Source organism: Brassica napus, chromosome C2, assembly GCF_020379485.1.
Source record: "Brassica napus cultivar Da-Ae chromosome C2, Da-Ae, whole genome shotgun sequence".
NCBI classification, from domain to species: domain Eukaryota; kingdom Viridiplantae; phylum Streptophyta; class Magnoliopsida; order Brassicales; family Brassicaceae; genus Brassica; species Brassica napus.
Genome location: NC_063445.1, coordinates 33,240,735 through 33,266,128, shown reverse-complemented (window position 1 = coordinate 33,266,128; position 25,394 = coordinate 33,240,735). Strand labels below are relative to the sequence as shown.

Here is a 25,394-nt window from a genome sequence, read left to right as displayed (position 1 = left end):
TCTTCACAAGGGAGATATATAATCATTGCTTGTCACGAAGAAACCAGTTTTATACTTTACTTTATTAGTTGTTAAAAAAAAAAAATACTTTATTAATAGAAACTTGTTTGTACTTTGCTAGGTTTCAAGAAACCAGTTTTAACATTACTATATTATGTTATCAACAGCTGTGTTCGGGAAAGGGTTTATGGCAAGAGACATGGGCTTCATCAACACAGCAGGTCCATCCAAACACCAAGCCGTAGCTCTAATGGTAAGCGCGGACCTCACCGCCTTTTACTGTTGCACAATGAACGCATACCAAGACACGCTTTACGTGCATGCACAACGCCAATACTACCGCGACTGCACCATAATAGGAACAGTCAATTTCATCTTCGGTAACGCAGATTCCGTTCTACAAAACTGCAAGATTCTCCCTCGCCAACCAATGAAGGGACAAAAGAACACAATCACAGCTCAAGGACGTAAAGATCCGAACCAGAACACAGGGATCTCGATTCACCGTTGCAGCATATATCCTTTAGGTGGCCTAACTGGTGTTCAGATGTTTTTAGGCCAGCCGTGTAAGAACTAATGGATTCGTCTCTACATAGGTTTATTGATCCTAAAGGGTGGTTGCTGTTGCAACAATCTTACCTTATCGTCTATCGGTCCAGGTGGTATTTCAGATGGGTCTCTTCTTGATATTTGTTTCATTTCTTCATTGTTCTCCATTGACTGATACCGAAATTAGCACACTGTTAGTCACAGCTTATGCAGTTTGAATATAACGGAAGAACACAATAATAACCCATTGATTAGAAAGGGAGTTACATAGAGCTAGCGGACCCGAGGCTAGAGGGTCAGTGACGAGCCAACAGATTGAAAAATTGGTTGGGTTAGCTTTGTGCTGCGTGAACGAGGAGCCAGATCTGAGGCCCACAATGGCGGCCGTTGTTGGTATGTTCGAGGGGAGCATACCGATAGAGAACCACACAATTCTTAGCTTCATCCTCTCTCTTAATTGGTTCACCCTCACAGAGATTCTCTGTATCTGGAGCTTGATCAGTCTCGATAACTTTGAACTCCACACTCCTCATTCCTGCTCTCACAGATGGCAATCAAAACTTATGATACTGACATAAAGCAGAAAAATAAACTCCAAAAGACAGAGATTGACAATGGATGACATGAAAGATAACTAAAGATTCTATTTAACTTACGTTTGAGGTAAGCATCGAAGAGGTTTCCGGTGACTCCTTCGACGGTGTCATCAACAGGCAAGATATGCACACGCTTTCAATACTTGACGTCAGGGCATTGGTGAACAGAGATGACATCACCCAGTCTAACCTTCAAGTTGGACCGTACGACCTTGTTCATTCTGATTCATCAGCAAGTGTCATTCCTTTTTTTACCCTGCAAAGCGAGAATTAGACCCTAACTCAATGCATATACAAAGATAATAACAAAAAAGAAGTCTCAGTGATGTACAATTCAGCAACAAATCAAGAGAGAAGAAGTGCAATCACGTAACAATTCATCAATCAAGGAAGCAAATACCCTAATTTGGTAACAATTAAAACCAACATTCGATCTCAGATTCAGACTTAAGATATGAAAAGAGAATACAAAAAAAACAAACCTTGATGAGAATCGCATCCCCGGAAAAGCCGGAGCGTTTTTCCATGGTGGAGTGATAGAGAGAAACAACAATAAGTCGATTAGGATACTTCTTCCTTTCAAGGATAGCTTTACTGAAATCTTTTTTCAACTTCCTGTAACAAAACCCCATGAGTCAAAACCAGCTTATTAGAGGAGAGATCAACTACAAACCCTAATCTCGATAAGTGATAAGCTGGCAGTTCCGTTGGCGTTTACTCAGAAGAGATTGAGGTCGAAGCGTGAGAAGAGAAGTGGCTAAGTGTAGAAGATGAAGAAGGAAGGCGAGACTCTCTGTGAGAGAGAGTATTTCACTATGAGTTGAATAAAAGTGATGTCGTTTTCATTTAAGTAGTACTATGTCGTTTTACTCTTTGTAAGCTACTTAACGGGAATTCATTCCTGAGTATGGTTATCAAATAATTAATCAAACAAACTCTTATCTGTTATGAAAATAAGGGAAAAGTTTGTATATTTATTAGACAATAAGGAGCCTTTTATATAGGGAATTACATAAGTATGAAACACTAATACAATATGGGCTAGGATATACAAATACATAAGAATATGGACCTTCGAATATGGGCTTTCACCAGACCTTGGTTTATAACACTCCCCCTTGGAAGACCATCTCCGAAGTGGTTTGTAATACGCTTTGGATGTTGCCTCATTAAAACCTTACCAGGAAAACCCAATGGGATAAAACCATGGTGAAGGAAAAAGAGTACAACACGTATTACTCCCCTGTTGAATACATCTCTGGATGTTAGTAATGCCTTAGTAATTAGATCCACCAAATCCTCGCTTGAGTGAACTTGGACGGACAAACAACCTGTATCACCAAAATAATTTACCCTTCTTCGGGTAGGTTAGTATCAAATGGACCCAAGTCTTTAGTTCCTTGTAGGTAACAAAATATGTATAATCCCGTTCTAGTGCCTTTGGGTCGATCATGAGCTATATCTAGCTAATAGATTACGGAAAATTATTTATCTAGCCTTGTATGGCTCGCCAAATCCGTCAAAACTTTATGGCACTTAGACATGGCATTTCGGGACTAAAGATCTCCTCATTTTCTTCATTAGGGTCGAAATTATCTTTTCTAAACCGAGGAACCTTATAATTATGGGACTTGTCAATTCGTAAGCTTAGTCCATATCAAACTTCTTGAGCACGTTATCTATGTATGTCATTTGATGCATAAGGATTTTCTTTTCAAGGTGCTCAATGTATAATCCAATATGTAATCTTGTTTTCCCAAAACCTTTCATGTTGAATTTGAATTCTTTCTTGATGTATTCTATCTTTGGGAAATTTCTCCAGAGGTTCCTAGGATATTCAAGTCGTTCACATAAAGATATTCAAAATTGTTCTCGAGAACTTGATGTGTTCGGTAGTTCGATACCCTCTGGAACTTTCACATAAATTTTGTTATCCAGTGGACCATATAGATATGTATTTTATTTGCCAGACTTATAAGGAATCAGAATATCGTTGCATCCACCACATAGGAGTATGTCTCCTTTATAATTGATTCCAGGTCTTTGTGAGAACCTTATGCAATTTCGCCATTCTTATTATGTTTTCTCACCAAAGACTTACTTATGTCCAACTGATTTGACTACATCTCTTCTCTTAAGAGATTTCATATACCACGTCTTATAGCATTATCAATTTGCTTAATCAATTTCTCTGAGTAATTTCTCTGAGTGCACTCTATGATAGACATTGGTTTCATGATCTCGCTTTTGTCAAGCGCTTTTGTATTCAAATATTATATCATCATCGACGTCGATATTATTTTACCGGTTCCATTTATAATCCAGACATGACATAATGCATTTAGATCTTATTATTTTCAGGTACCTGATCTTTATTCATGGTCATGTCTAAGGTTTCCTTTGGAAAACCCTAATTTCGGATCTGCCATTTCAATTTTATGCTCTTCTCATTTTCGAGTAATACATGCATGGAACCGTCTTATCTTAACTAAGTCCGATATCAATTTTATTAGAGCATAACCCGCTGGTATACTTCAGTTTGGGTCATCAAACATGTCTGGCAATTGACTTGTTTAAGTTCTGAGAATGATTCATTCTTTGGACTCTTATTCTATATTCATATTTGAGGATCATTATTCATTCTCGAAATTGTTTACCAGCTTATTATTTCTCTCCCTGATGTTGGATATACAGATTTATCTAATCCATGGCTTAGCCTTAATCATATCTCTCGTGGCCTTATGTATTCTTATGGAGATTTATATCCAACGTATACACTTAATTCAATTTCAGATCCCATCTTATAACTTTGTGGTGGAGCAACTTATTTAAGTTCTCTATATGAGAACATTAATTCTTGACCCTTTATCAAATTCATGGGAGAGTCTCTATTTGTTCTTTGGCATTATGCGAACAAATTTTGCTGCAACTTATAAGGATTCATAAATCCACCGGTATCACCAATTACTCTTGCAAACTTATTGCAGATTTTGACAAGGATATGTACAACCATATGTCGTCATATATGATGGATGATCAGTCCATCCGTGGGTGATGAAGCCCACGAAATTCCTTGCTCATTTTCGAAATATCATGGTGAATACTCATATTATCAATTCCCTTATTCAAAGGGGCAGCATATCTTAAACCATTCAATAGAATGTCGCATACTTAACCGGAATGGCATGACCGGTTTGCCAATCATTAATCTCCATATAATCTTTATGTTGTGCAATTTCGTTTTCAGATTTGATTTTGGCCGAGTTCTATTTGGGCTATTGTTGTCGTGGATGCTTAATTTATTTAGGGATTTTGGGATTCTCTGATTCTCCCCCTCGAGATAATAACACTTAATGTTCATTTATCTCGTATTGAATCCCAAACTTAGGTAATTTAATATCAAATTTTGTTCCTTTAGACAATAATTTTGAAAAAATCATGCATTAAATAAATCAAAGTGTGCAACAAATAGCCAGAAATAAATTAAGTCTGATTAGATTAATAGGGATTTAAATTCGGCCAAGATAGATTATTCAAAAGTCTTTGGCCAAGGAATTTTTGGCCAAGGGGATTCGGCCAAGATGATTTTACCAAAATGCTTTGGCCAAGAGATTCTATTAGTTTGACTAGATTTCATATTTGACCAATAGAAATTTTAATTTTGCCAAGCTTTTGCCTTCGGTCAAGGTCTTTTTAAGCTAGGCCAAGCTTCTACATTTGGCCAAGGCTTTAAAGATCATGCGATTGTTCATTAGGCCAAACATAAGTTTTGGCCAGGCCAAATCCGAATGGTTCTAGGATTCTTATAGATTTCGGCCAAGGAGTAATTTTATGATCAGATTTTAAGTTTTAAACAAGTGATCATATCTTAAAATTTGGCCAAGGCTTTAAAGATCATGCGATTGTTCATTAGGCCAAACATAAGTTTTGGCCAGGCCAAATCCGAATGGTTCTAGGATTCTTATAGATTTCGGCCAAGGAGTAATTTTATGATCAGATTTTAAGTTTTAAACAAGTGATCATGTCTTAAAATTTGGCTAAGATTTCATTTGGCCAAGGCTTTGAGAAACGATCCTACAAATGTTCATATGAACATGTATAGTCTTGGCCAAGCCAAATCCAAACAGTTTTAGGATTTGGTTATGTGTTTCGGATTTGCTAGATTTTTCAGCATATGATTCAAGGTTTAAAAAAATACATACAGGCCATGAAATGTAATCGAATCAAGTTTAGCATATGATGAAGTTTTGATCCTATGGCCAAGCTTTTAATCATGCGGATAGGATTTCATGCAATCTCTATGTTTTAAACAAGCAAGGCATCATTTTCAATCAAGTAATCAGTTAGCAAATCAGATTTGGATCATGTGAGCATGTGACTGAGCAAATTAAATCTAGGTTCCATGCTGCATGCAATCGAATTTTATCTTTAACAATCAATCTAGATTTTAATTTCTTAGCATGCGAGCTAGGCGATCAAACAAATCAGATTTTGGGTTTGAAGCATGCGAATCAGATTTGGTTAAGACATACGATTCAGATTTTAAACATATCATGTGATCAAGCAACCAAATCAGATTTCAATCAATAGCATGTGATCAAGGCAATTTCTATTTCTAATAGGATTTAATCATGCGATTTCAATTTCCTAGGTCTAATCGATTTTTAATCAATTAGCATATGAATAATTTCAATCTAATCATGAAATTTTATCCCTAGGTTTCATATGATCAAATTCTGGAATTCTAATTTAAATTTATTAAGTTTTAAATTTTCAGGAAATTCCAATCAACATGCGATCAGATTTTAGGTTAAATTTCAAACACTAATTCTAATAGGATTTAGACACAAGAACATGTAATTATTCTCAGTCTAATTATGCAACCTCAAACATGTATTTATGCATGAAAAATATCAAGTTATACAAGCATAAAATCGGCAAAGACAAAAACCCTAATAACTTTGTAACAACCTTGTAACAACTTTCCTATTTTTTTTAAGGGTTCTAGGTTTTAGCATGCAATTTCAGTTTTAATGTTTATGTTTCGATTTCTAACATTAAAACATGTAATTTCTATTAGAGATCAGATAAAACAATTAGGATTTTAAACCTAAACATGCAATTTAATTTTTTATGTCTAGCATGCGATTTTGATTTTAATGTTTAGCATATGATTTGCAAACCTAAAACATGCAATTTCTATTAACTAACAGATCATACAATCAAGTTTTAATAATCCTAGCATGTGATTAGGTGGTCAAACAAATCAAATTTCAATTAAGCATGCGATTTGCAATTTTATACCTAGCATGCGATTTCTAATTTTAGACAATAAGGATCTCTTTATCTAGGGAATTACATAAGTATAAAACCCTAACACAATATGGGCTAGGAAATACAAATACATAAGAATATGGGCCTTCGAATATGAGTCTTCGAATATGGGTTTCCACCAGACCTTGGTTTATAACATTATCCTCTTATCCCTTTCTCTCTCTATTCTCTCCCCTTTCTGTCACTTAGGATAAACCCTAATCCATGGCTTATCAATAAGAAAGATCGAAACTTTATGAGCCGAAAACCAAAAGCGAGAAGATCTGGGGGGATACTTAAGACTTAGAAGATTCAGGTTGGTTTGACACGGTGATTGCCGAAATCTATATTGCTGAATTAAAAGAAATACATTGAACAAAGGGAAGGTAAAGAGATGGGAGGAGAACTGATTAGGTTTGCAGATTCACGACAAGGATGAAGTGTGGAAGAACGCCAACAACTAATGAAGCTGTAATGTAGAAAACCCAAATCAGACCAAACCAAACTAATAACCTTATTCGACCAAAATAAATAAACCAAAAATTAAGTGCGTCCCACATGCTTTAAGGATATGTCCACGTGGACACCCTTAGGAAAGAGCAAAAACTAATCATTATAATATAGACTACGTAATAACTCGCGCCTTGCGCGGGATGTGATTATTAGTTTCCTTATTTTAAATAAAAGACATTAAATCTGTTTAATATGGATATTGGTTCAGTTGTAAGTTTTTTTTTTAATCTTCTAAAATATAACTATTATATTAAATTAATATTCATTTTAGTTTATGCGGTTAAATTGTTTGATTTTTTGGTTTTTTCCGGTAAAAATTAATATTATTTGTTTATTTTCATGTTATGAATTTTAGATAGTCGTCATGTCGAACCAATAGTTTCATATTATAGTTTCTAAACAGATAATAATTTTAAAAAAAGAAAAGAAAAGTATTAAGACAAATCATTTCACTACAATTTGGTCGGTAGTGAAAGAAGCATTAAGAAAAAATATTTCAACTTTCAAAAAACTTAGATACTTCAGTTGTGGTGAATACTTAGTTACAAGGTACTCACATCAAGGTGCACATGTATGTGTATGTAAAAAGTATATTAAAATGGTTGACAAATATATAAAGATATTGTTAATTAATATCAAATGACATTTTTGTCCAAAATGATAGAAGAAAGATAAAATTAAAATTAATTTAAAATAAAAAATCCTTGACATTAGTCATTTTTTTCATATAAAGAAAATAAAATTGTATCCGTAAATAGGGGTGGGCACAAATCGAATATCTGGTTGGAAGCATTCGTGTCGATTCGATCTTTAGCCACCTAGATATTCGGTGACTCGGATATCCGAAATGTTTTAGAATTTTAAAAAATATCCGATTTGATCCGTAAATAAAATAAAATTTTAAAAATAATTGAAAATTTTAATAATAACATTTTATTACAAAAATAAAACATTATTTAAAATTTTAAATTCTAGTACCTAATATAATAAATTTAGTTCATAAAAAATTGTAAAACTGATATTAAGTATAATATATATAACGTATATATATAATCTTTATATATATGCATATATATGCATATAACAGATCGAATTAGATATATGTTCCTAAAAATATTGGTATTTGTGATTTGCTTCTTTTTTGGATATTGTATTTTATTATTTGATTCGTTTTGTACAGTTACGGATATCCATATTTTTTGGTTCAAATCAAAACGGATAACGAATCGAATCTAAATTTATGAATATTTTGCTCAACTTTATCCGTAAACAATAAAATAATATAAATATAGTTTGGCTTTTGATTCGTTATTTATTTTTATTCGAACCGAAAAGTACAAAGTTTTATTGGAACCATGTATGTGAGTTTTATATTAAAAAAACGCAAAGTACATAGTGTGAACACATTTATGAATATAGTGTGAACGCGTTAAAATATATATTATCAAATCATTGTGAGACTGCCACGTGTCTATTATAGTGTGAATGCATTTATTACAATGATTGTCTTTTACTCCCTCTGTTTTTTTATTGTAAGTAGTTTTAAATGAATGCACAAATATTAAGAAAGTTATTAATTTTTCCAAAAGTAGCATTTGATATATAAATTAGGTGTAGTTAAACCAATCATAAATAAATATATATTATTTGATTGGTAACACTATACCCAATAAAAGTAAAAATTACTTAAAATTATGAAAGCTACTTATATTTTGAAACAAACAAATTTTGCTTAAACTACTTATAATAAAAAAACAGAGGGAGTAATATATAAGAGATTTCTACAAGACTTCATGTATTAGTTTTAAAGGTCCGGTAAAAGCAACAAGTTTAAAAATAAAAAAAACATATAACAAACATAATAAGGATAATAAAAGTTATTACTTAATACACACAACTTACACAACTAAACTGGAGAAAAATTATCCATAAACAAAATGTACTCTCAACAACCTTAATATAATTTATATACTCTCAACAGTAAAAGAAACAAACTAAAAAGACAAACAAACAATAAGTCTTAGTGACACAGCAAACAACACCACAAACTATATTAAACACATTACTAACACAGTTTAGTCCATCATAAGTGAAGAACAATGCATACACAGTTCATCATCACAACTCTAACCCTATAACAATAAAAAACTTGAAAAACAATGATCAACCCAAAATGCAAAATTCACAACTACAATAACTCTAGCAAATGCCCCTAGTAAATATAATTTAACCCTAACATGTAACAACCACAGCACCTGAAGTACCCAAGAAATAAACAAGGTCCCTAGTTACGGGGTAAGTGCCCACACGCTCCCAAATAGAGGTCTCTCCCTATAAGAGGATTCCTGTATAGGGCGCTTATCGACCTCTAGGCTACGATCAACAGGTTCACTCATTACCAGAATACCCATGGACGACCTAAAACCCTATTTATGTGTTTTCTAAGCCACTGTTGACGGCTACACTTTCTTTACATCTTTTGTTCTTAGTTTATGTTAGGAGAGAAGAGAAAAATTCATTCAGAGTCCTCTTGGAACTCCTTTGGTTCCTTTATTTGGTTTATATTTTATATCTATTCAGCTTATGATTTTTGTGACAACTATCATGTCTGAGTAGATTCATCTGTTAGATTTAGGTTTTCTAGGGTTTAGATGAACTTGTGATTTATAGAATTGCTAGGTGATTTATAGTATTACTAGGTGATTTATTGTATCCTTCACATGATTGTCCTTATTGCTTGCATTCTAGAGTAACTAACTAGGATCATGATTCTAGGTGTTGACAACTACGAGAGTAGGCTCATACCTGATAATAATTCTGATGAGCTAGATTGTTAGATACATGCGAGAGCTGGTCTAATCATCTAGTGAACATATCGATTAGGGCGATAACGCTTGCCTAAGGCAGCGTGTATCGACGCTTATACAATAACATCGATCTACGCTCGAGAGCTGAAACACTAGACTTAGTCACTAGATTAGACTCACAACGAGAGCTGGTAGCTTTTGCATTAGATATCGAGCACTAGGATCAAAGTCTTAGCTTCTATAGATTACGTTCTTATAATCTGAATGAAACCCTAAGTCTAGCAATCATCCTTCCATCACAAACAAACTCTTGATTTACTGCTTTATTATTTATTACTTCATATATTATTTGACCTAGCATAGTCTGAAGCTAAAGTCTATTGTGTGAGATATCGAGTCTATGTGGATACGATCCTCAAGTACTACATTGAACCTCTTATTTGAGAGAGTATCTTGAAGGTTAACTTGAGCTTATTAATTTGAATTCATACGTGAAACATGTCTTTGTTAAATTTATCATAAAGTTTCAACAGTAATTTCAATCGAGACGAAACAAGCGACAGTTTAGTCGTGGCCCGAAGGGGGAGAGCTGGTCGCCATATGGTCTGTCCTACTTGCCATGGCGAGTTGGACATAGTCCGTCCTACTCGCCATATGGCGAGTTGGACGAGGTCTGTCGAGCCCAGTCATACTCGCTCGATTGCGAGTTGGACGTGGTCGGCCCTATTCGCCATACAACAAGTTGGACGAGGGCGAGGTCGTTTTGATTTTTCGGAGATTTCTACTTAGGAATTTTCCGAAATTATTTCGAGAAAGTTCCTTAAGAGTAGAAATCTTAGACTTTGATTCCATAAATCGCCAAGAGGTTCGTATACTTTTGGAACCATTTCGTTTGTTTTACGAAAAAATTTCGTAGACGTGTTCCAAAAGTTGATTTGCGGAAGATTATCTCATAGATTATGCTACGATGTTTTTCCGCGGAAACTTTCGGGATTTTGTTTGATGGAAGATTGTTTCATAGAATTCATTTATCGTAAAAACCTTCCGCAAGAATGTTTTTCCGATCATATTTGGGTAGAAATATATGAATTTTGTTCTTGTATCCTTATGCAAATTAGTTTGGCTTATGTCGTATAGTTTCACCGACATTTTCAGCTCATTTTTTCTGAAGGCATGAGTTCTTGGAGGATTTTAGCCGTTGATTTTGCGATGACCAATTTTGACCCCAACAGTCACGTAAAATCATTTTCTAAATATGATTTGTCTTTTACCAAAATGTTCTGCTCAATAGATAAAGAGCGTTTGCAAAACCGTTTCAGACGATTTAAAAATGTTTATTAACCCGTTCATAAAATCGTTTTAGAAATATTGCTCGCAATATTCAATCTGATTCAAGCTATAAGCAGGAAGCGGATTTATTGAGTTAACTATGTTAGGATACGAGAATCCAAATTGAAAATTACGAAACAAAATGTGATGACAAGGATAATATAAAACGGTAAACACATTTGAAAATCAATATGAAAAAGGCGAATATGTGGATTCATGATTTGATCACTTTCCTTAACTCTAGAAATCGCTCGTAGGTGAGACAGTTTTCGATATTTGAGTCCCAAACCACGTGAGACTACTTTGCATCACCCAAAACAGAATCTACGAACTTAAGATCCATGTTATACTCTCGAGAGTATAACTAATCTAAAGAGATTTTTTGGAAGAGTGAGAGCTTATCTTTATACATCTTTATGTTGTGAATATATTCACTTGTGAGTGAGTTTAATGGAGAGGTACGATGTATATTTATAAGAGAGATTTACAAAGCTTAGTCATAGAGCAACTTAGACAGTTGTCATTAAGTTTGCTAAGCTTTAGCCATTTGTCACTAAGTCACCTTGGTTAGTCAGCAAGTGTACTTTAGTTTCGACATTTGTCATCAAATTGCATAGCGTGGTCACTAATTTAGCTTAGTCACCAAGTTTACTTAGCTTAAGCCATTTTTTACCAAATAGATCTAGCTTAGTCATCAACTTGGTTTAAAGCTTTTTTTCACTGTCCAAAGACAATTCCATCATTTTAGTGAGCTCATGGGCTTATAAAATATGATGTACTTTCTCCATATAAAATACAATACTTACTTCACATTAGATTAGATTTTATACTCATTTTTTACTTAGCCAATTAGCTTGCAAAAATAGTTCCAATATTGAATTGTGAGATGGGATTTTGTGGAATCTATTCCTATGTAAGTCTCTGGTAATTGAAGTGTATCCTTGGTTTTGTTTTATATTATACCCTTAGAATGATTTATATATTGGTTTTTAGGCTTGCGAATCAATGATTTTGAACCATTTTGCCAAGATGAGCTTGCCTTGTATCGACAATGTGCTGAAAACAGGGTAATGCATTGTGTTTATATTTCTCGAAAGTCTTATTTCATATCCTTGTCATTGAGTATTTCGTTTTTCATAAAATCCTCCCTAGGACAAGGTATTGAGAGTAAGACTTCAAGAAAGCGAACACAAGTTAGGAATGTCTATGCCTATAGATCTTGCTAAGGAAAGAATTACGCAACTTGAAGCTAAAGCCACATCACTAGAGAGGTACTCTTTCTCAACATTGCAGCGATATAGTTTCAGATTAAAAATATATGTTGTATGTTTTGTTTTGGATAAATCTTTATGAGAATTTTCACTAATGTAGTTAACATATTTGTGTAATCAGGCACTTAATTCTTGCAAGTGGAGCTGAAGGCATTGAAAGATTTCTAATATATTTGATGGAGTGTACCCATGGAGGTCTTCGAAGACTCAGATCCCCTTTGGAGAGCTTTCGCGGTTGGGTATTTTGTCAGTGACACTCCTCACGTTGGCTCGTTCCACGCAATGGTCAATAGGATCTGGACTTTTCCAGGCTTCAAAGGTAAGATTGACGTTCAGTTCATTGCAAAGGACATTGTTATATTCCGAATCGAGAATGAGGCGCTGCACAACCGGGTGATTAAAAGGCACTATTGACACAATCAGATGTACTGCTGGTCCTCAACGAGTGGTCACCAAAGACTCCTGCAACCCTCCCGCCCCTCTGGGTGGATTTGAAGTCGGTGCCCAGCCACCTCTTCTCGCAAGTGGGTCTGAAAGCCCTTTCGAAACCTGTGGGAAGTTTCATCAAGCTTCACCCGCAAATGGAGAAATGTACGAGATTGAATTTGGCTCGTGTTCTCATTGAGACTAACCTGCACAAGCCGTTGATTGAAGTCATCAAGTTTGCTGATCGAGACGGTAGTCAAGTAAAGGTGGAAGTGACATACCCCTGCCTCCCGTCGAGATGCAGTGTGTGCTCTAAGTGGGGGCACAAGACCAAGGAGTGTGTGTCCAGAGATGTGGTAATTCTGAGTAAGGAGAAGGAGATAACAGAGAGGATAGTCGAGGAGGGATCCAAAAGCAAGACCGGATCAGATAATTCCAAAGAAGTGGTGGACGGATTATTGCAGGAATTGGAAGCTCTTCCCATTCGCAATTGCGAGAGAAGTTGATAAGCTAGTAGAGTGTGCTACTAAAAGTGGCAGTGAAGTTAGTAATTCTCAAGCCGTAGAGAGTACTGAAAATGTTACAAAGAAAACAGAGGTGGAATGGAATGGCTCCTCTGGATGGTTAACATCTTCAAAGACTTTCAAATCATCCTCTGTTCTGAAAAAGTTTGACAAGTCTTCGAACAAAGAGTCGCCAGTTCTAGATACTGGATCATCTAGCTATGCGGTTGACAAGATGGTAATCTCACCATCTCGTTTCAACCTCTCTCAATTGAGGATGAAAGTGAAGACGTCGAAGAGGCTGTCGAAACTTTGGAGGAGGATGAAATAAGATATATGGCTAAGACTAAAGACAAAAAAGGAGGGACCCAAGCTAAGCGAGCTAAAACAGGTTACCAATTGGGCAGCTCAAAGGATCTGAAGGCTTTGAGCATGAAGATACAACACAAAAAGTCTTCCGTTAGGAAGATATGACGTCGTTTTTCGCTTGGAACATATGTGGGTTCAACAAGCCACACAAACACTTGGTTCTCAAGAAGTGGGTTCGAGATGAGAAACTTTTGTTTGTATGCCTTCTCAAAACAAGAGGGCAAGAAAGTAAGTGTCAGGAAATTGTTAAGGTTGCTTACCAGGTTGGAATTCTATAATGAATTACGACTATTATCGTCTCAGTCGCATCTGGTTCTGTTGGGGTCCCAGCGTGACTGTAACTCTGCTACACAAAAGCGCTCAAATTGTCACTCGAGCCGTGCAATCTGATGTAGGAGACCAGTTCATTTTCTCAGCTATTTATGCTTCAAACTTCATCTCAGACAGGCGACATTTATGGGCTGATATCAGAGCTACACACCAGGCATATCAACACCTGTCTATGCCTTGGATTCTCATAGGAGATTATAACGCCATACTGTCTTCTACTGAGAACTCTCGCGCGAATGATTATCTAAGGGATCAATCAGGAATGCTGCACTTCCAAGAGCTTGTCACAGACTGTGTGCTTACCGACCTTGCCTACATAGAATCCTTATTCATCTTGTGGAACAAGAGAGGAGCAGACCCTATAGGGAAAAAACTGGACCATGCTCTAATCAATGGAGATTGGCTTCGTGTGTACCCACAGTCGTTTGCTTCGTTTGAAATGGGTGGAATCTCAGATCACGCCAGATGTGTGGTTCGTCTTAAGCACCAGTCAAGTGGCAACCGTAAGCTATTTAAGTTCTTTAAATATTTGGCAGAACAAGAGGAATTTCTTTTTACTGTTAAGAGTAAATGGGAGGCTACGGATGCTCTCATTCATTCCAGAACAGCGTTCAACATGTTCCATCAGAAGCTAAAGTCGCTGAAGTTTGCGTTGAGAAAATTGAACAGAAACCATTATGGAGATCTTCATCTCGAACGGAGATAGTGTTTGAAGACCTATGTCGCTGCCATGAACAAGCACTAGCTGATCCAAATCCAAATACGTTTCTTGCAGAAGAGGAAGCATCATAGCGTTGGCACCACCTTGTTTTAGCAGATGAGAAACTCCTAATGCAAAAATTGAGGATTCAATGGCTTGCTCTAGGGAATCAAAACACCACTTTCTATCATCATGCTGTTCAGGATCATATGGCCAGAAATAATATAAATGTTCTACTCATTGAGGATGGAGAAGTATTGACAGATCCCTCAGCTATCAAGAAAGAAGCAGTTGATTAGTTTCAAAGGTTCCTCCAATCAAAGTCATCACGAAGCGGTCCTGTCTCTGTTGATGCACTGCAATCTTTGTTGAGTTACCGCTGCTCACCACATGACACGTCTAGTCTGATATCCCCAGTGACTCCTCAAGAAATATTTCAAGCTCTCCCAAATAGAAAAGCTTCGGGGCCTGACGGCTACACCAAGAAGTTTTTCATAGCAGCCTGGCCTATTGTCGGTAAGGACTTCATCACACGGCGATCCAATCGTTTTTCCTCTTTGAATTTCTTCCCACGGGGGTAAACTCCACTATATTGGCTCTGATTCCCAAGAAGATCCCAGCCCAAAACATGAAAGACTATAGGCCAATATCCTGCTGCAACCTATTATATAAGGTTATCTTAAAGATTCTTGCTAACCGGCTCAAAGCGATTCTTCCAGTAGCTATTGAACCCAATCAGAGTGCTTTCAAAAGGAGACTGTTACTGGAGAATATATTGTTGGCCACTGAACTGGTATATGGTTATCACCTTCCTAGCATCTCGGACCGCTGCACTATCAAGATGGATATTTCAAAAGCTTTTGACACTGTCAAATTGAGTTTCATTACAGCAGTGTTTCAAGCAATGGGACTGCCTAGCCAGTTCATTCATTGGATTTACCTCTGCATATCTACAGCTTCCTTTTCGGTTGAAATAAATGGGGAGTTGGAAGGGTTCTTCACAAGCGTCTGTGCGATCAGACAAGGGTGCTCACTCTCTCCCTATATTTATGTAATAGTCAACAACGTCCTCTCTAGTAGGTTAAATTAGGCAGCAGAAGATGATATTATTGGCTATCATCTGCAGTGTCAGTTGGTCCAACTCACTCACCCAGCTTTGTCGACGATATATTGGTCTTCACTGATGCTAGTGTGACGTCTCTTGATGGGGTGCTTGCCGCAATGAGTCTTTTTCCAACTGTATTAGGTTTACAGATAAATATCGCAAAGTCATCAATATTTGCTGCTGGAAAGAATCAACATCTGTTAACTCAAGCTGCTCAAAACCGTGGGTTTGTGACAGGAACTTTACCTGTGAGATATCTGGGAATGCTGCTTACGACTAAGGCCTGGAGCAAGCTAGATTATGAGCCTCTCATCGACAAGATTCACAACAAGTTCCTCTCATGGACCCATCGAGCTTTATCATATGCAAGGCGACTTCAGTTGATCATGTCAGTGATCATGAGTACTGTCAACTTTTGGAGCTCAGCCTTTATACTGCCATAGGGCTGCCTCAACACCATCGAAAGCATGTGCAGTACCTTCTTGTAGTATGGTTCACCAACCATTACTCACAAACCCAAATTTGCGTGGTCAGATCTCTGCTATTCCAAGGAGGAAGGCGGTCTGGGCATCAAGCATTTCTGTGATACATCTAGAGTCTTTGCGCTAAGTCTTATTTATAAGCTATTTTCCCTAACGGGTTCCCTTTGGGTTGCATGGACTCGTCAGTATCTCCTAAAGAACAGCTTGTATTGGGATGCAAATGGGGAGTTGGAAGGGTTTTTCACAAGCGTCCGTGGGATCAGACAAGGGTGCTCACTCTCTCCCTATATTTATGTAATAGTCAACAACGTCCTCTCTAGTAGATTAAATTAGGCAGCAGAAGATTATATTATTGGCTATCATCTGCAGTGTCAGTTGGTCCAGCTCACTCACCCCAGCTTTGTCGACGATATATTGGTCTTCACTGATGCTAGTGTGAGGTCTCTTGATGGGGTGCTTGCGGCAATGAATCTTTATCCAACTCTATTAGGTTTACAGATAAATATCGCAAAGTCATCAATATTTGCTGCTGGAAAGAATCAACATCTCTTAACTCAAGCTGCTCAAAACCGTGGGTTTGTGACAGGAACTTTACCTGTGAGATATCTGGGAATGCTGCTTACGACTAAGGCCTGGAGCAAGCTAGATTATGAGCCTCTCATCGACAAGATTCACAACAAGTTCCTCTCATGGACCCATCGAGCTTTATCATATGCAAGGCAACTTCAGTTGATCATGTCAGTGATCATGAGTACTGTCAACTTTTGGAGCTCAGCCTTTATACTGCCATAAGGCTGCCTCAACACCATCGAAAGCATGTGCAGTACCTTCTTGTAGTATGGTTCACCAACCATTACTCACAAACCCAAATTTGCGTGGTCAGATCTCTGCTATTCCAAGGAGGAAGGCGGTCTGGGCATCAAGCGTTTCTGTGATACATCTAGAGTCTTTGCGCTAAGTCTTATTTATAAGCTGTTTTCCCTAACGGGTTCCCTTTGGGTTGCATGGACTCGTCAGTATCTCCTAAAGAACAACTTGTATTGGATGCAAATGAGAAGAAGGGATCGTGGGTTTGGCGAAGCCTGCTCAAACTTCGCCCTATTTCTTATGATTGCATTCGTTATGAGATAAGGAATGGTGAAGCGGTGTACTTTTGGTTTGAAAACTGGTTGGAGATGGGTAAGCTAGTTAATATAACCGGTACGATAAACATTAACTACCTTGACTTTGAACTACTTGCATATTAAGAAGACCAACATTCCTTGGCATAGACTTGTGTTCTTTCCTCAGGCTATTCCCCGACAATCCTTTATGTTGTGGCTGGCTTTCAAAGATAGATTATATATTGAAGTAAGAATGAGAGGCTGGGGAATTGAGCAGGGTTGTGTCTACTGTGGGGGAGTGATAAGCCATGGATTTTACCCATTTTTAGCCATGGTTTATAAGTGTTTTAATAACAGATTACTACGATATAGAGTCTATTTAGAGCGTTTACAGGTTCATGGACGATTTGGGGGAAAGTGGTGATTTTGGTGTCTTTTGGAGCCTTTTGAGTGCAGAGCTGCACAGACGCATCAGATGTTTAGCTATGGATGGAGACCTTCCCACCATTAGATTGATCCCATCGTTTTCCACATGATAGATCTTTGAGTTAGCTTTCCAATGCCACCGGTTTGAGGTCAATCAGCATCATGTAGCAGACGTTATGCCTATTTTACTGAAGAGTAGTCAGTCTGTCTCGTGAGAGGAAGCTGTCGAGGAGATGAAAGAAAATTGATCGATGGTGAAGCCTTGGCATCGATCGAATGTGTTTCCAGAATGCAGGCCTGTTATATTTTACGACTAATTTTGGCCCAGAAGTTACCACAAATTACCATAATACCTCTGCACGACTAAAAACCCTATTTTACTGTTTCTAAGCCATTGTTGACGGCTATGCTTCATACTATTCTAGAGAGAGAGAGCTTAGGATTGGAGAGAGAGATCTGTACACCTTGATAGAGGGAAGATCTTGAACTCCCTTTGTTTCTTTTCTTTATCATGTTTGTTTATCTATTGCAATATTATTCGGACCATCATAACTATGTCTTTTATGAATATGTCTCAGTAATCTCACTGTTAGATTTAGGTTTCTCATAAGGTTGATTTATGTATTGCTAGCTTAATTTATTGTTAGGGTGATTTAGTTAGTTCTTCATCTAGTTGTTATTGCTACCAAGCTTAGGGTTGATAAACCATGAATCTTAGATCTTAGGACTGACTAGTGCAAGTGAGAACTTGGCCTTTTACCTGAAACTAAACTGGTATGATCTAACTGACTAGATACACACGAAAGTTGGTCTAGTAAGTCATAGAACACTAATCAAACCCTTTCGTAAAGCTTTTTGGAAGAAGCATCGATCGACGCGACGGCAATTTTGTCGATCGATATTTTGAAAGGTGTATCGATCGATATTCTTTACGAATCATCGATCAACACTTTCTCGTGATTAACATACGAAAGTTGAAATCCGAGATCCAGATTAGATAATCTAATTGATTACACCTAAGTTTGAGTTCGAGAACGGTTAATATCAATAACCTCTAAAAACCCAAATTAAGTTATTTACTTATCATACCTGAGAATATACCTGGATCTAGCTATATTCCCCAACTGTTAACAACCTCAAATCAAACCAATCGAGCAATTACCTTGCTCACCAATTCATTTACTGCTTTAAAACCTATTAACCTATTAATCTAGCTTTAATTCAAAGACTATAAATCTATTTTGTAATCCTAGAGTCTCTGTGGATTCGATCCCTAAGTACTACTTCTGAATCTCTTATTTGAGAGAGTAATTCACTCCTTAGGGTAATTTGAGTGATATCAAATTTGGCGCCGTTGCCGGGGACTCTTTCTTATTACCATTAGATTTAGTTTAGAATATAGTCTAGATTTGTTTACTGAATTTTGTAAAGTTTTCCCTCTTTCCCTGCTGACACAGGTACTTAAGATGGAGGACATGAATTTCGGCCGGAAATCGATCGACGTTCATAGAACAACATTGAGCGACGGGTCGACACAAAAATCGATCGACACTCCACTACCAATATCGACCGATGCCATCCTGCCGGAAGCATGTAAGTATGTTCTTACCTATTTCAATAATGGAAAAGTAGTTCTAGGAGATCAAAAAGGTTGAGTATGCAACGCATCAAACCAAATTAATTATAGACATAGGGCTCCAATTCCTATTCGAATAGCTGTTGTTTTTTAATGTTGGACCGGAGCATCACCGAGTGCTTGGAGATTGAAACAGACCTGATCGGTTCTACACTAAAAGGTCTGCAATCCGTCCTCCAGCAATCCAAAGAAAAGACTTTGAACTGAAACCCAAATATTTCTCTCTAGTAAGTCAGCACCCCTTTCATGGTCTTCCTCATGAAAACCCCATAGACCATATCGAAGCACTTGAGGACTTTGTGTCTAACATCAAGGTGCATGGGGTCTCTGAAGACTACCTATTTTGCAAACTCTTCCCGCACCCCCTTGCTGGAGATGCGACTCACTAGCTGAAACAATTGCAGCCAGGATCTTTGACTTGCTGGAGTGATGTTAAAAGCGTCTTACTCAACAACTTCTTCGATGATGCACGAACCGAGGAATTTAGGAATAAGATATATAATTTTTCTCAAGGCACTACTAAAGTCTTTAAGGCTTCTTGGTTGAGATTCAGAGCCTACCAGCGAGACTGCCCACACCATGGTTTTCCCGATATCCAGCTACTTAATATTTTCTTCAGAGGTGTCGACTGGACATACAAAGCGACTTTGGACGCTGCGAGTCAAGGAAACTTCAAAACCAAGACACCTGAAGAAGCTACGAGGCTCATTGAAAATGTGGCATCTAGCACTAGTGCCAAGAAGACTGATCTCGAGAGGAGAAAGATGGCCGAGAATTCGAATGGAGATCGGATATCTGAGGTGAAAGAAACATCATATTCAGTTCATGCTTTTGTGATTGGAGATGAGCAAGTTCGGTTTACCGATGAGAGTCAGACCTTTCTACGTGAACGAGATGAAGAAGAGCATGTATACCTCATCGTTGAAATTGGCTTTCGCAAGCAAAGACTTGCCGATCAGCAGCGAAACATGAGCTTCACAGAGACCTACAAGGCATAACAGACTCATAAGAGCAAACTGGAATCTATGATGGTACAAGTTCTAAAAGGGCAGCAAAAAATGAGTGCGGTTCTCGATGAAAAATTGGATAGCTATGATGGTATTCTGATTTACATGATAAGTTTGAAACTTTGAGTGACCATGTCAAGAAATTGGATAGCCAAGTTGCGCATAACGCTAGGTTTGTCAGAAGGGATGAAGGATTCCTTCCTGGAAGAACTGACACCAACCCGAGACGTCAAGTTTGTGCTGTGTTACTAAGAAGCGGAAATCGCCTTACCCCAAACACTGCAGAAATCACTTCTGCAGAAAAATCCCCTAAAGCTGAGAAGGAAATGATTAACCTAGATGAAGAAGAGGAGGAGTCGGAAGAAGATGTGGAAATCGATCGACAAGAAGGGAATAATGTCGATCGACCGACTACGGTAAATATCGATAAATATCGATCGACAGAATGAAAACAATGTCGATCGACGCTCGACTCCTGCCAAGCTGGTAGTAGAGAGAGAGTATAGGACTTTGACACCATTTCCTCCTACCTAGACGCAAACTAAGCGAGAATTGGATAAAGCGATCTCCAAGAAAGCATTCGATAAAATCACGTTGGAAATGCCACTAAGTGATGCCATAAAAGTATCACCTTCGATAAAGAAATATGTAAAGGATATGGTATCCAACAGCTTCCCAGCTGCTGAACACAGCGTCATGATAGTTTCGGAGGAAGTGAGTGCAATAATCCAAGGTAAAACTCCGATCAAGAGATCTGATCCAAGCATTTTTGTTCTAGATTGCAACATACGAAATAAGAGTTTTCCTCGATCCCTTTGTGACCAAGGATCCAGCGTGAATCTCATGCCACACTCTGTCGCGATATCCCTGGGATACAACGAGTTCAGACCAACCAAAATAACTTTGGTTCTTGCCGATAGATCCGTTAGAGTACCTTAGGGAGTACTAGATGACGTGCCGATAATAATTAATGACTGTCACGTACAACCGGATTTCGTTGTGTTGAAATACTAGAATGAACCAAAAGATCCCCTCATCTTAGGTAGACCATTTCTAGCTACCACTGGTGCAATCATCGACGTCAAGGAAGGTCGGATATGTTTAAACGTTGGAAACATTCCAATGACCTTCGATATGGAAAAACTGATAAAAGGACCCTTAATCGATAAACAAGCCTCTTATGTGGACGATATCTCTGAGTTGGCTGAAGAATCCTTTATAGACCTATGCTCAGATGATCCCCTAGAAAAAGTGATCACATCTACCGAAGAGGAAACATTTAGCATCGACATCAGAGCTGATGAATACGCGCGATTAATGTATGCAAGTGTAGAAATAGCAAATGTCGATGAAGTGGAGATGATGATTCGGAAATCAACGTCGACCGATATTTAAAGGCCGCCGTCGATCGACAACCATCGCCTCTAGAAAATTGGAATCCCGAAAAAGCACCAAAAATTAAGTTAAAGCAATTGCCCGCCAGACTCAAGTATGCTTTTCTCTACAATAATTCTTACCCCGTAATCGTAAACGCCAACCTAACTAACGGAGTCTGGGCACCAAAAATTGACTTAAAGCAATTGCCCGCCTGGTATTTCTCCAGATCTATGCATGCACCGAATTCACTTAGAAGATGATTCCAATTCGTCAGTGGAACATCAAAGAAGGCTAAACCCGAACTTGAAAGAAGTTGTTAAAAAGGAAATCATCAAACTTCTAGATGCTGGAATCATCTACCCAATTTTGGATAGCAACTGGGTGAGCCCCGTGCATGTTGTACCTAAGAAAGGCGGAATTACAGTGGTTAAGAATGATAAAAACGAACTCATTCCCACGCGAACTGTCACTGGACATCGAATGTGTATCGATTATAGGAAGCAAAACGCTGCCACCAGAAAAGATCACTTTCCTTTACCCTTCATTGATCAAATGTTGGAAAGATTGGCAAATCACCAATACTATTGTTTTCTTGATGGATACTCTGGATTTTTCCAAATCCCTATACATCCGGACGATCAAGAAAAGACCACCTTTACATGCCCTTACGGAACATTCACATACCGCAGAATGCCATTCGGTCTTTGTAATGCTCCTGCCACTTTCCAACGATGCATGATGTCAATCTTTACGGATATGATAGAAGATTTCATGGAAGTTTTTATGGACGATTTCTCAGTATATGGATCTAGTTTCAAAAACTGTCTTGACAACTTATGTAAAGTTCTGGCAAGATGCGAAGAAAAGAACCTAGTTCTAAATTGGGAAAAATGCCACTTCATGGTTAACGATGGAATCGTCCTAGGACATAAAATATCCGCTGCTGGTATAGAAGTTGATTGGGAAAAGATTGAGGTAATGACCGGTTTGCCTGCATCCACAAACGTGAAAGACGTAAGAAGTTTTCTCGGACATGCCGGATTTTACAGAAGGTTTATTCAAGATTTGAGCAAAATCGCTAGACCACTAACAGCCCTCCTCTGTAAAGAAGTTAAATTTGACTTCAGTCCAGAATGTGTAAAAGCTTTTGAGGAAAAAAGAAAGCCTTGATAACTGCCCCCATCGTACAAGCACCTGACTGGAATCTTCCTTTCGAAATTATGTGCGATGTGAGCGATTTTTCTGTAGGAGCAGTTCTAGGCCAAAGGAAGGACAAAAAGCTACATGCTGTTTACTATGCCAGTCGAACATCGATGAGGCACAAAGGAATTATGCAACAACAGAAAAAAAATTACTTGCTGTAGTCTATGCATTTGAAAAATTCCGCCAATACCTAGTCGGTTCGCGAGTGATTGTCCACACCGACCACACTGCAATAAAATATTTAATGCAGAAAAAAGACGCGAAACCACGACTCTTGCGATGGATCCTACTACTTCAGGAATTTGACACCGAGATTAAAGATAAAAGAGGAGTAGAAAACGGAGTCGCAAATCACCTTTCCCGGATACGAATAGAAGATGCCATTCCTATCGACGATTTCTTACCTACAGAAAACGTTTACCAAACGGATTCATTCGTCGAAAAAATATGTCTCACATCTGAAGAACCGTCGATCGATGACGACGATGCTATGTCGATCGACACTCCCGATGATCAAAACCAAGAAATATCCCCCATAACCATCACTTTTGATATAAAAATCAGCGTCGCAAGCAACAAGTTGCATCCTGACCATGATTCCCCCGTAGACGGAAGTCTGAGTCGGGAAGTGCACGCAGTCGAAAACGGTTCGAGGAATAGACCTTGGTACGCTGATATAGTAAACTATCTGGCTGCTGACGTAGAGCCCGAATAGTTGAGAGGTTATACAAGGAAGCAGTTTTTAAAAGAAGTTAGGAGATATCACTGGGTTAAACCATATCTCTACAAACATTGCTCTGACGGGATATATAGACGCTACGTCGCCGAAACTGAAATCCCTGATATTTTATTCCAATGCCATGGATCCAACTATGCAGGACATTTTGCAACCTTTAAAACGGTATAAAAAATTCTTCATGCAGGATTCTGGTGGGCAACTATGTTTCGCGATGCTCATGCATTCATAGCACAATGCGACAGATGCCAACAAAGAGGGAAAATCAGCAAAAGACATGAAATGGAACAGAAGTCTATTCTAGAAGTAGAGGTCTTTGATTGTTGGGGGATACACTTAATGGATCCTTTCTGATACGCCCTAAACTGAAAAATCACTTTAGCTGGGTGTTGGATATGATCCGAGAAGGGAAATGGCACTTCTGGAAGTGAGATGGAATGAAAGGATCGTCAAGAGATGCGGAATGGCTCTTGATATACCCACGATCTAAGGCTAACCACCTAAGGAAGAATGTAGTGCGTTGGCTAACCACCAAACAACACACAAAGATGAATTGGTTGACCACCAAATCAACAAGCCGGTTCACACCAATGAACTAGCTAAATAACTCTCTCTCTCTCTCAGAGAAAAGAAGAAAACCAAAATAAACTCAAACTTAGACTGATTTTATTCATAGAAGAGTTTACATATTTATACTAGATGTGGTCAAAGAAAAACATAATTATTTGTGGGAATTACACATCTTGGAAATGAGAAATTTGACTAGAAAATAATGAATGAGTCAAAGTTGCTGAGTTTGAGGTGGACTGGTCAAGGAGACGCTTCGACTACTGTCCAGGTTCATTCGGGACGTTCTGGTCCACGGTGGTAAGGATCAAGACGTGGGCTGGACGATCCGTACGGCCCAAATTCGCGAGAACTGGAGATCACATGATTTGCAAATTGCATAACTCCCACATCTGAACTCCGTTTGATCTGATTCTTCTTCGAGGAGCTCCGTAATTGAGTTGAGCACATTCTACAAGTGATTTCATGTGTAGAGGCCTCGTGGTTTGGAAGATATGTGTCAAATAATGAACACCTATCATTATTGCTTTCCATGATCAAGCCATGCATGTTTGTTTGCCCGGTGCGCTACTCAAGGGCGCATCACTTTCCCTTCATCGTACAGAAACAAATATATCCTAGTTGCTATTGATTATATATTCAAATAGGTCGAAGCAGTAGCTTCCCCAACAAATGTCGCATCTGTAGTTATCAAGCTTTTCAAAAGCATTATTTTCCCAAGATTTGGAGTGCCTCGAGTAGTCATAAGTGTTCATCAACAAATTTTTTGACGGATTACTCCGGAAGAACGGAGTTCTCCACAGAGTTGCTACGCCCTACCATCCACAAACAAGTGGACAAGTAGAAGTCTCAAATCGACAGATCAAAGAAATCTTAGAAAAGACCGTAGGAACTTCTAGGAAAGATTGGTCTAGATAACTGGACAATGCACTTTGGGCCTACCGAACTACATAAAAAACCCCACTAGGAACAACCCCATTTCACCTACTCTATGGAAAATCCTCACTTACAGGTTGAGCTAGAACACAAGGCAGCATGGGCAATAA

The 25,394-nt window shown here is 38.0% G+C and overlaps 1 protein-coding gene and 1 long non-coding RNA gene across 2 annotated transcripts; one reads left to right on the top strand and one right to left on the bottom strand.

Annotated features, from left to right (window-relative positions):
- Positions 1–71: 71 nt before the first annotated feature.
- LOC125582061 lies at positions 72–2,018 on the bottom strand. The gene is made up of 4 exons (XR_007319910.1): positions 1,628–2,018; positions 1,206–1,401; positions 817–1,084; positions 72–720 (listed from the first exon to the last, which is right to left on the bottom strand). It is a non-coding gene; the product is annotated as an uncharacterized LOC125582061 (long non-coding RNA).
- A 7,718-nt stretch (positions 2,019–9,736) lies between these two features.
- LOC125582352 lies at positions 9,737–12,801 on the top strand. The gene is made up of 4 exons (XM_048749012.1): positions 9,737–9,803; positions 12,101–12,174; positions 12,260–12,378; positions 12,500–12,801. Exons 1-4 carry the CDS (start codon positions 9,737–9,739, stop codon positions 12,630–12,632), a joined length of 393 nt encoding a protein of 130 aa, XP_048604969.1. The 3' UTR covers positions 12,633–12,801.
- The last annotated feature ends 12,593 nt before the right edge of the window (positions 12,802–25,394 follow it).

Bases quoted from the DNA above. Each gene is read 5' to 3' on its own strand.
- LOC125582352 (XM_048749012.1), top strand. From the start codon at position 9,737: ATGATTCTAGGTGTTGACAACTACGAGAGTAGGCTCATACCTGATAAT. The intron at 9,804-12,100 runs GTTAGATACATG...ATTGGTTTTTAG, and splicing joins TAATTCTGATGAGCTAGATT to GCTTGCGAATCAATGATTTT. The intron at 12,379-12,499 runs GTACTCTTTCTC...TTGTGTAATCAG, and splicing joins AAAGCCACATCACTAGAGAG to GCACTTAATTCTTGCAAGTG.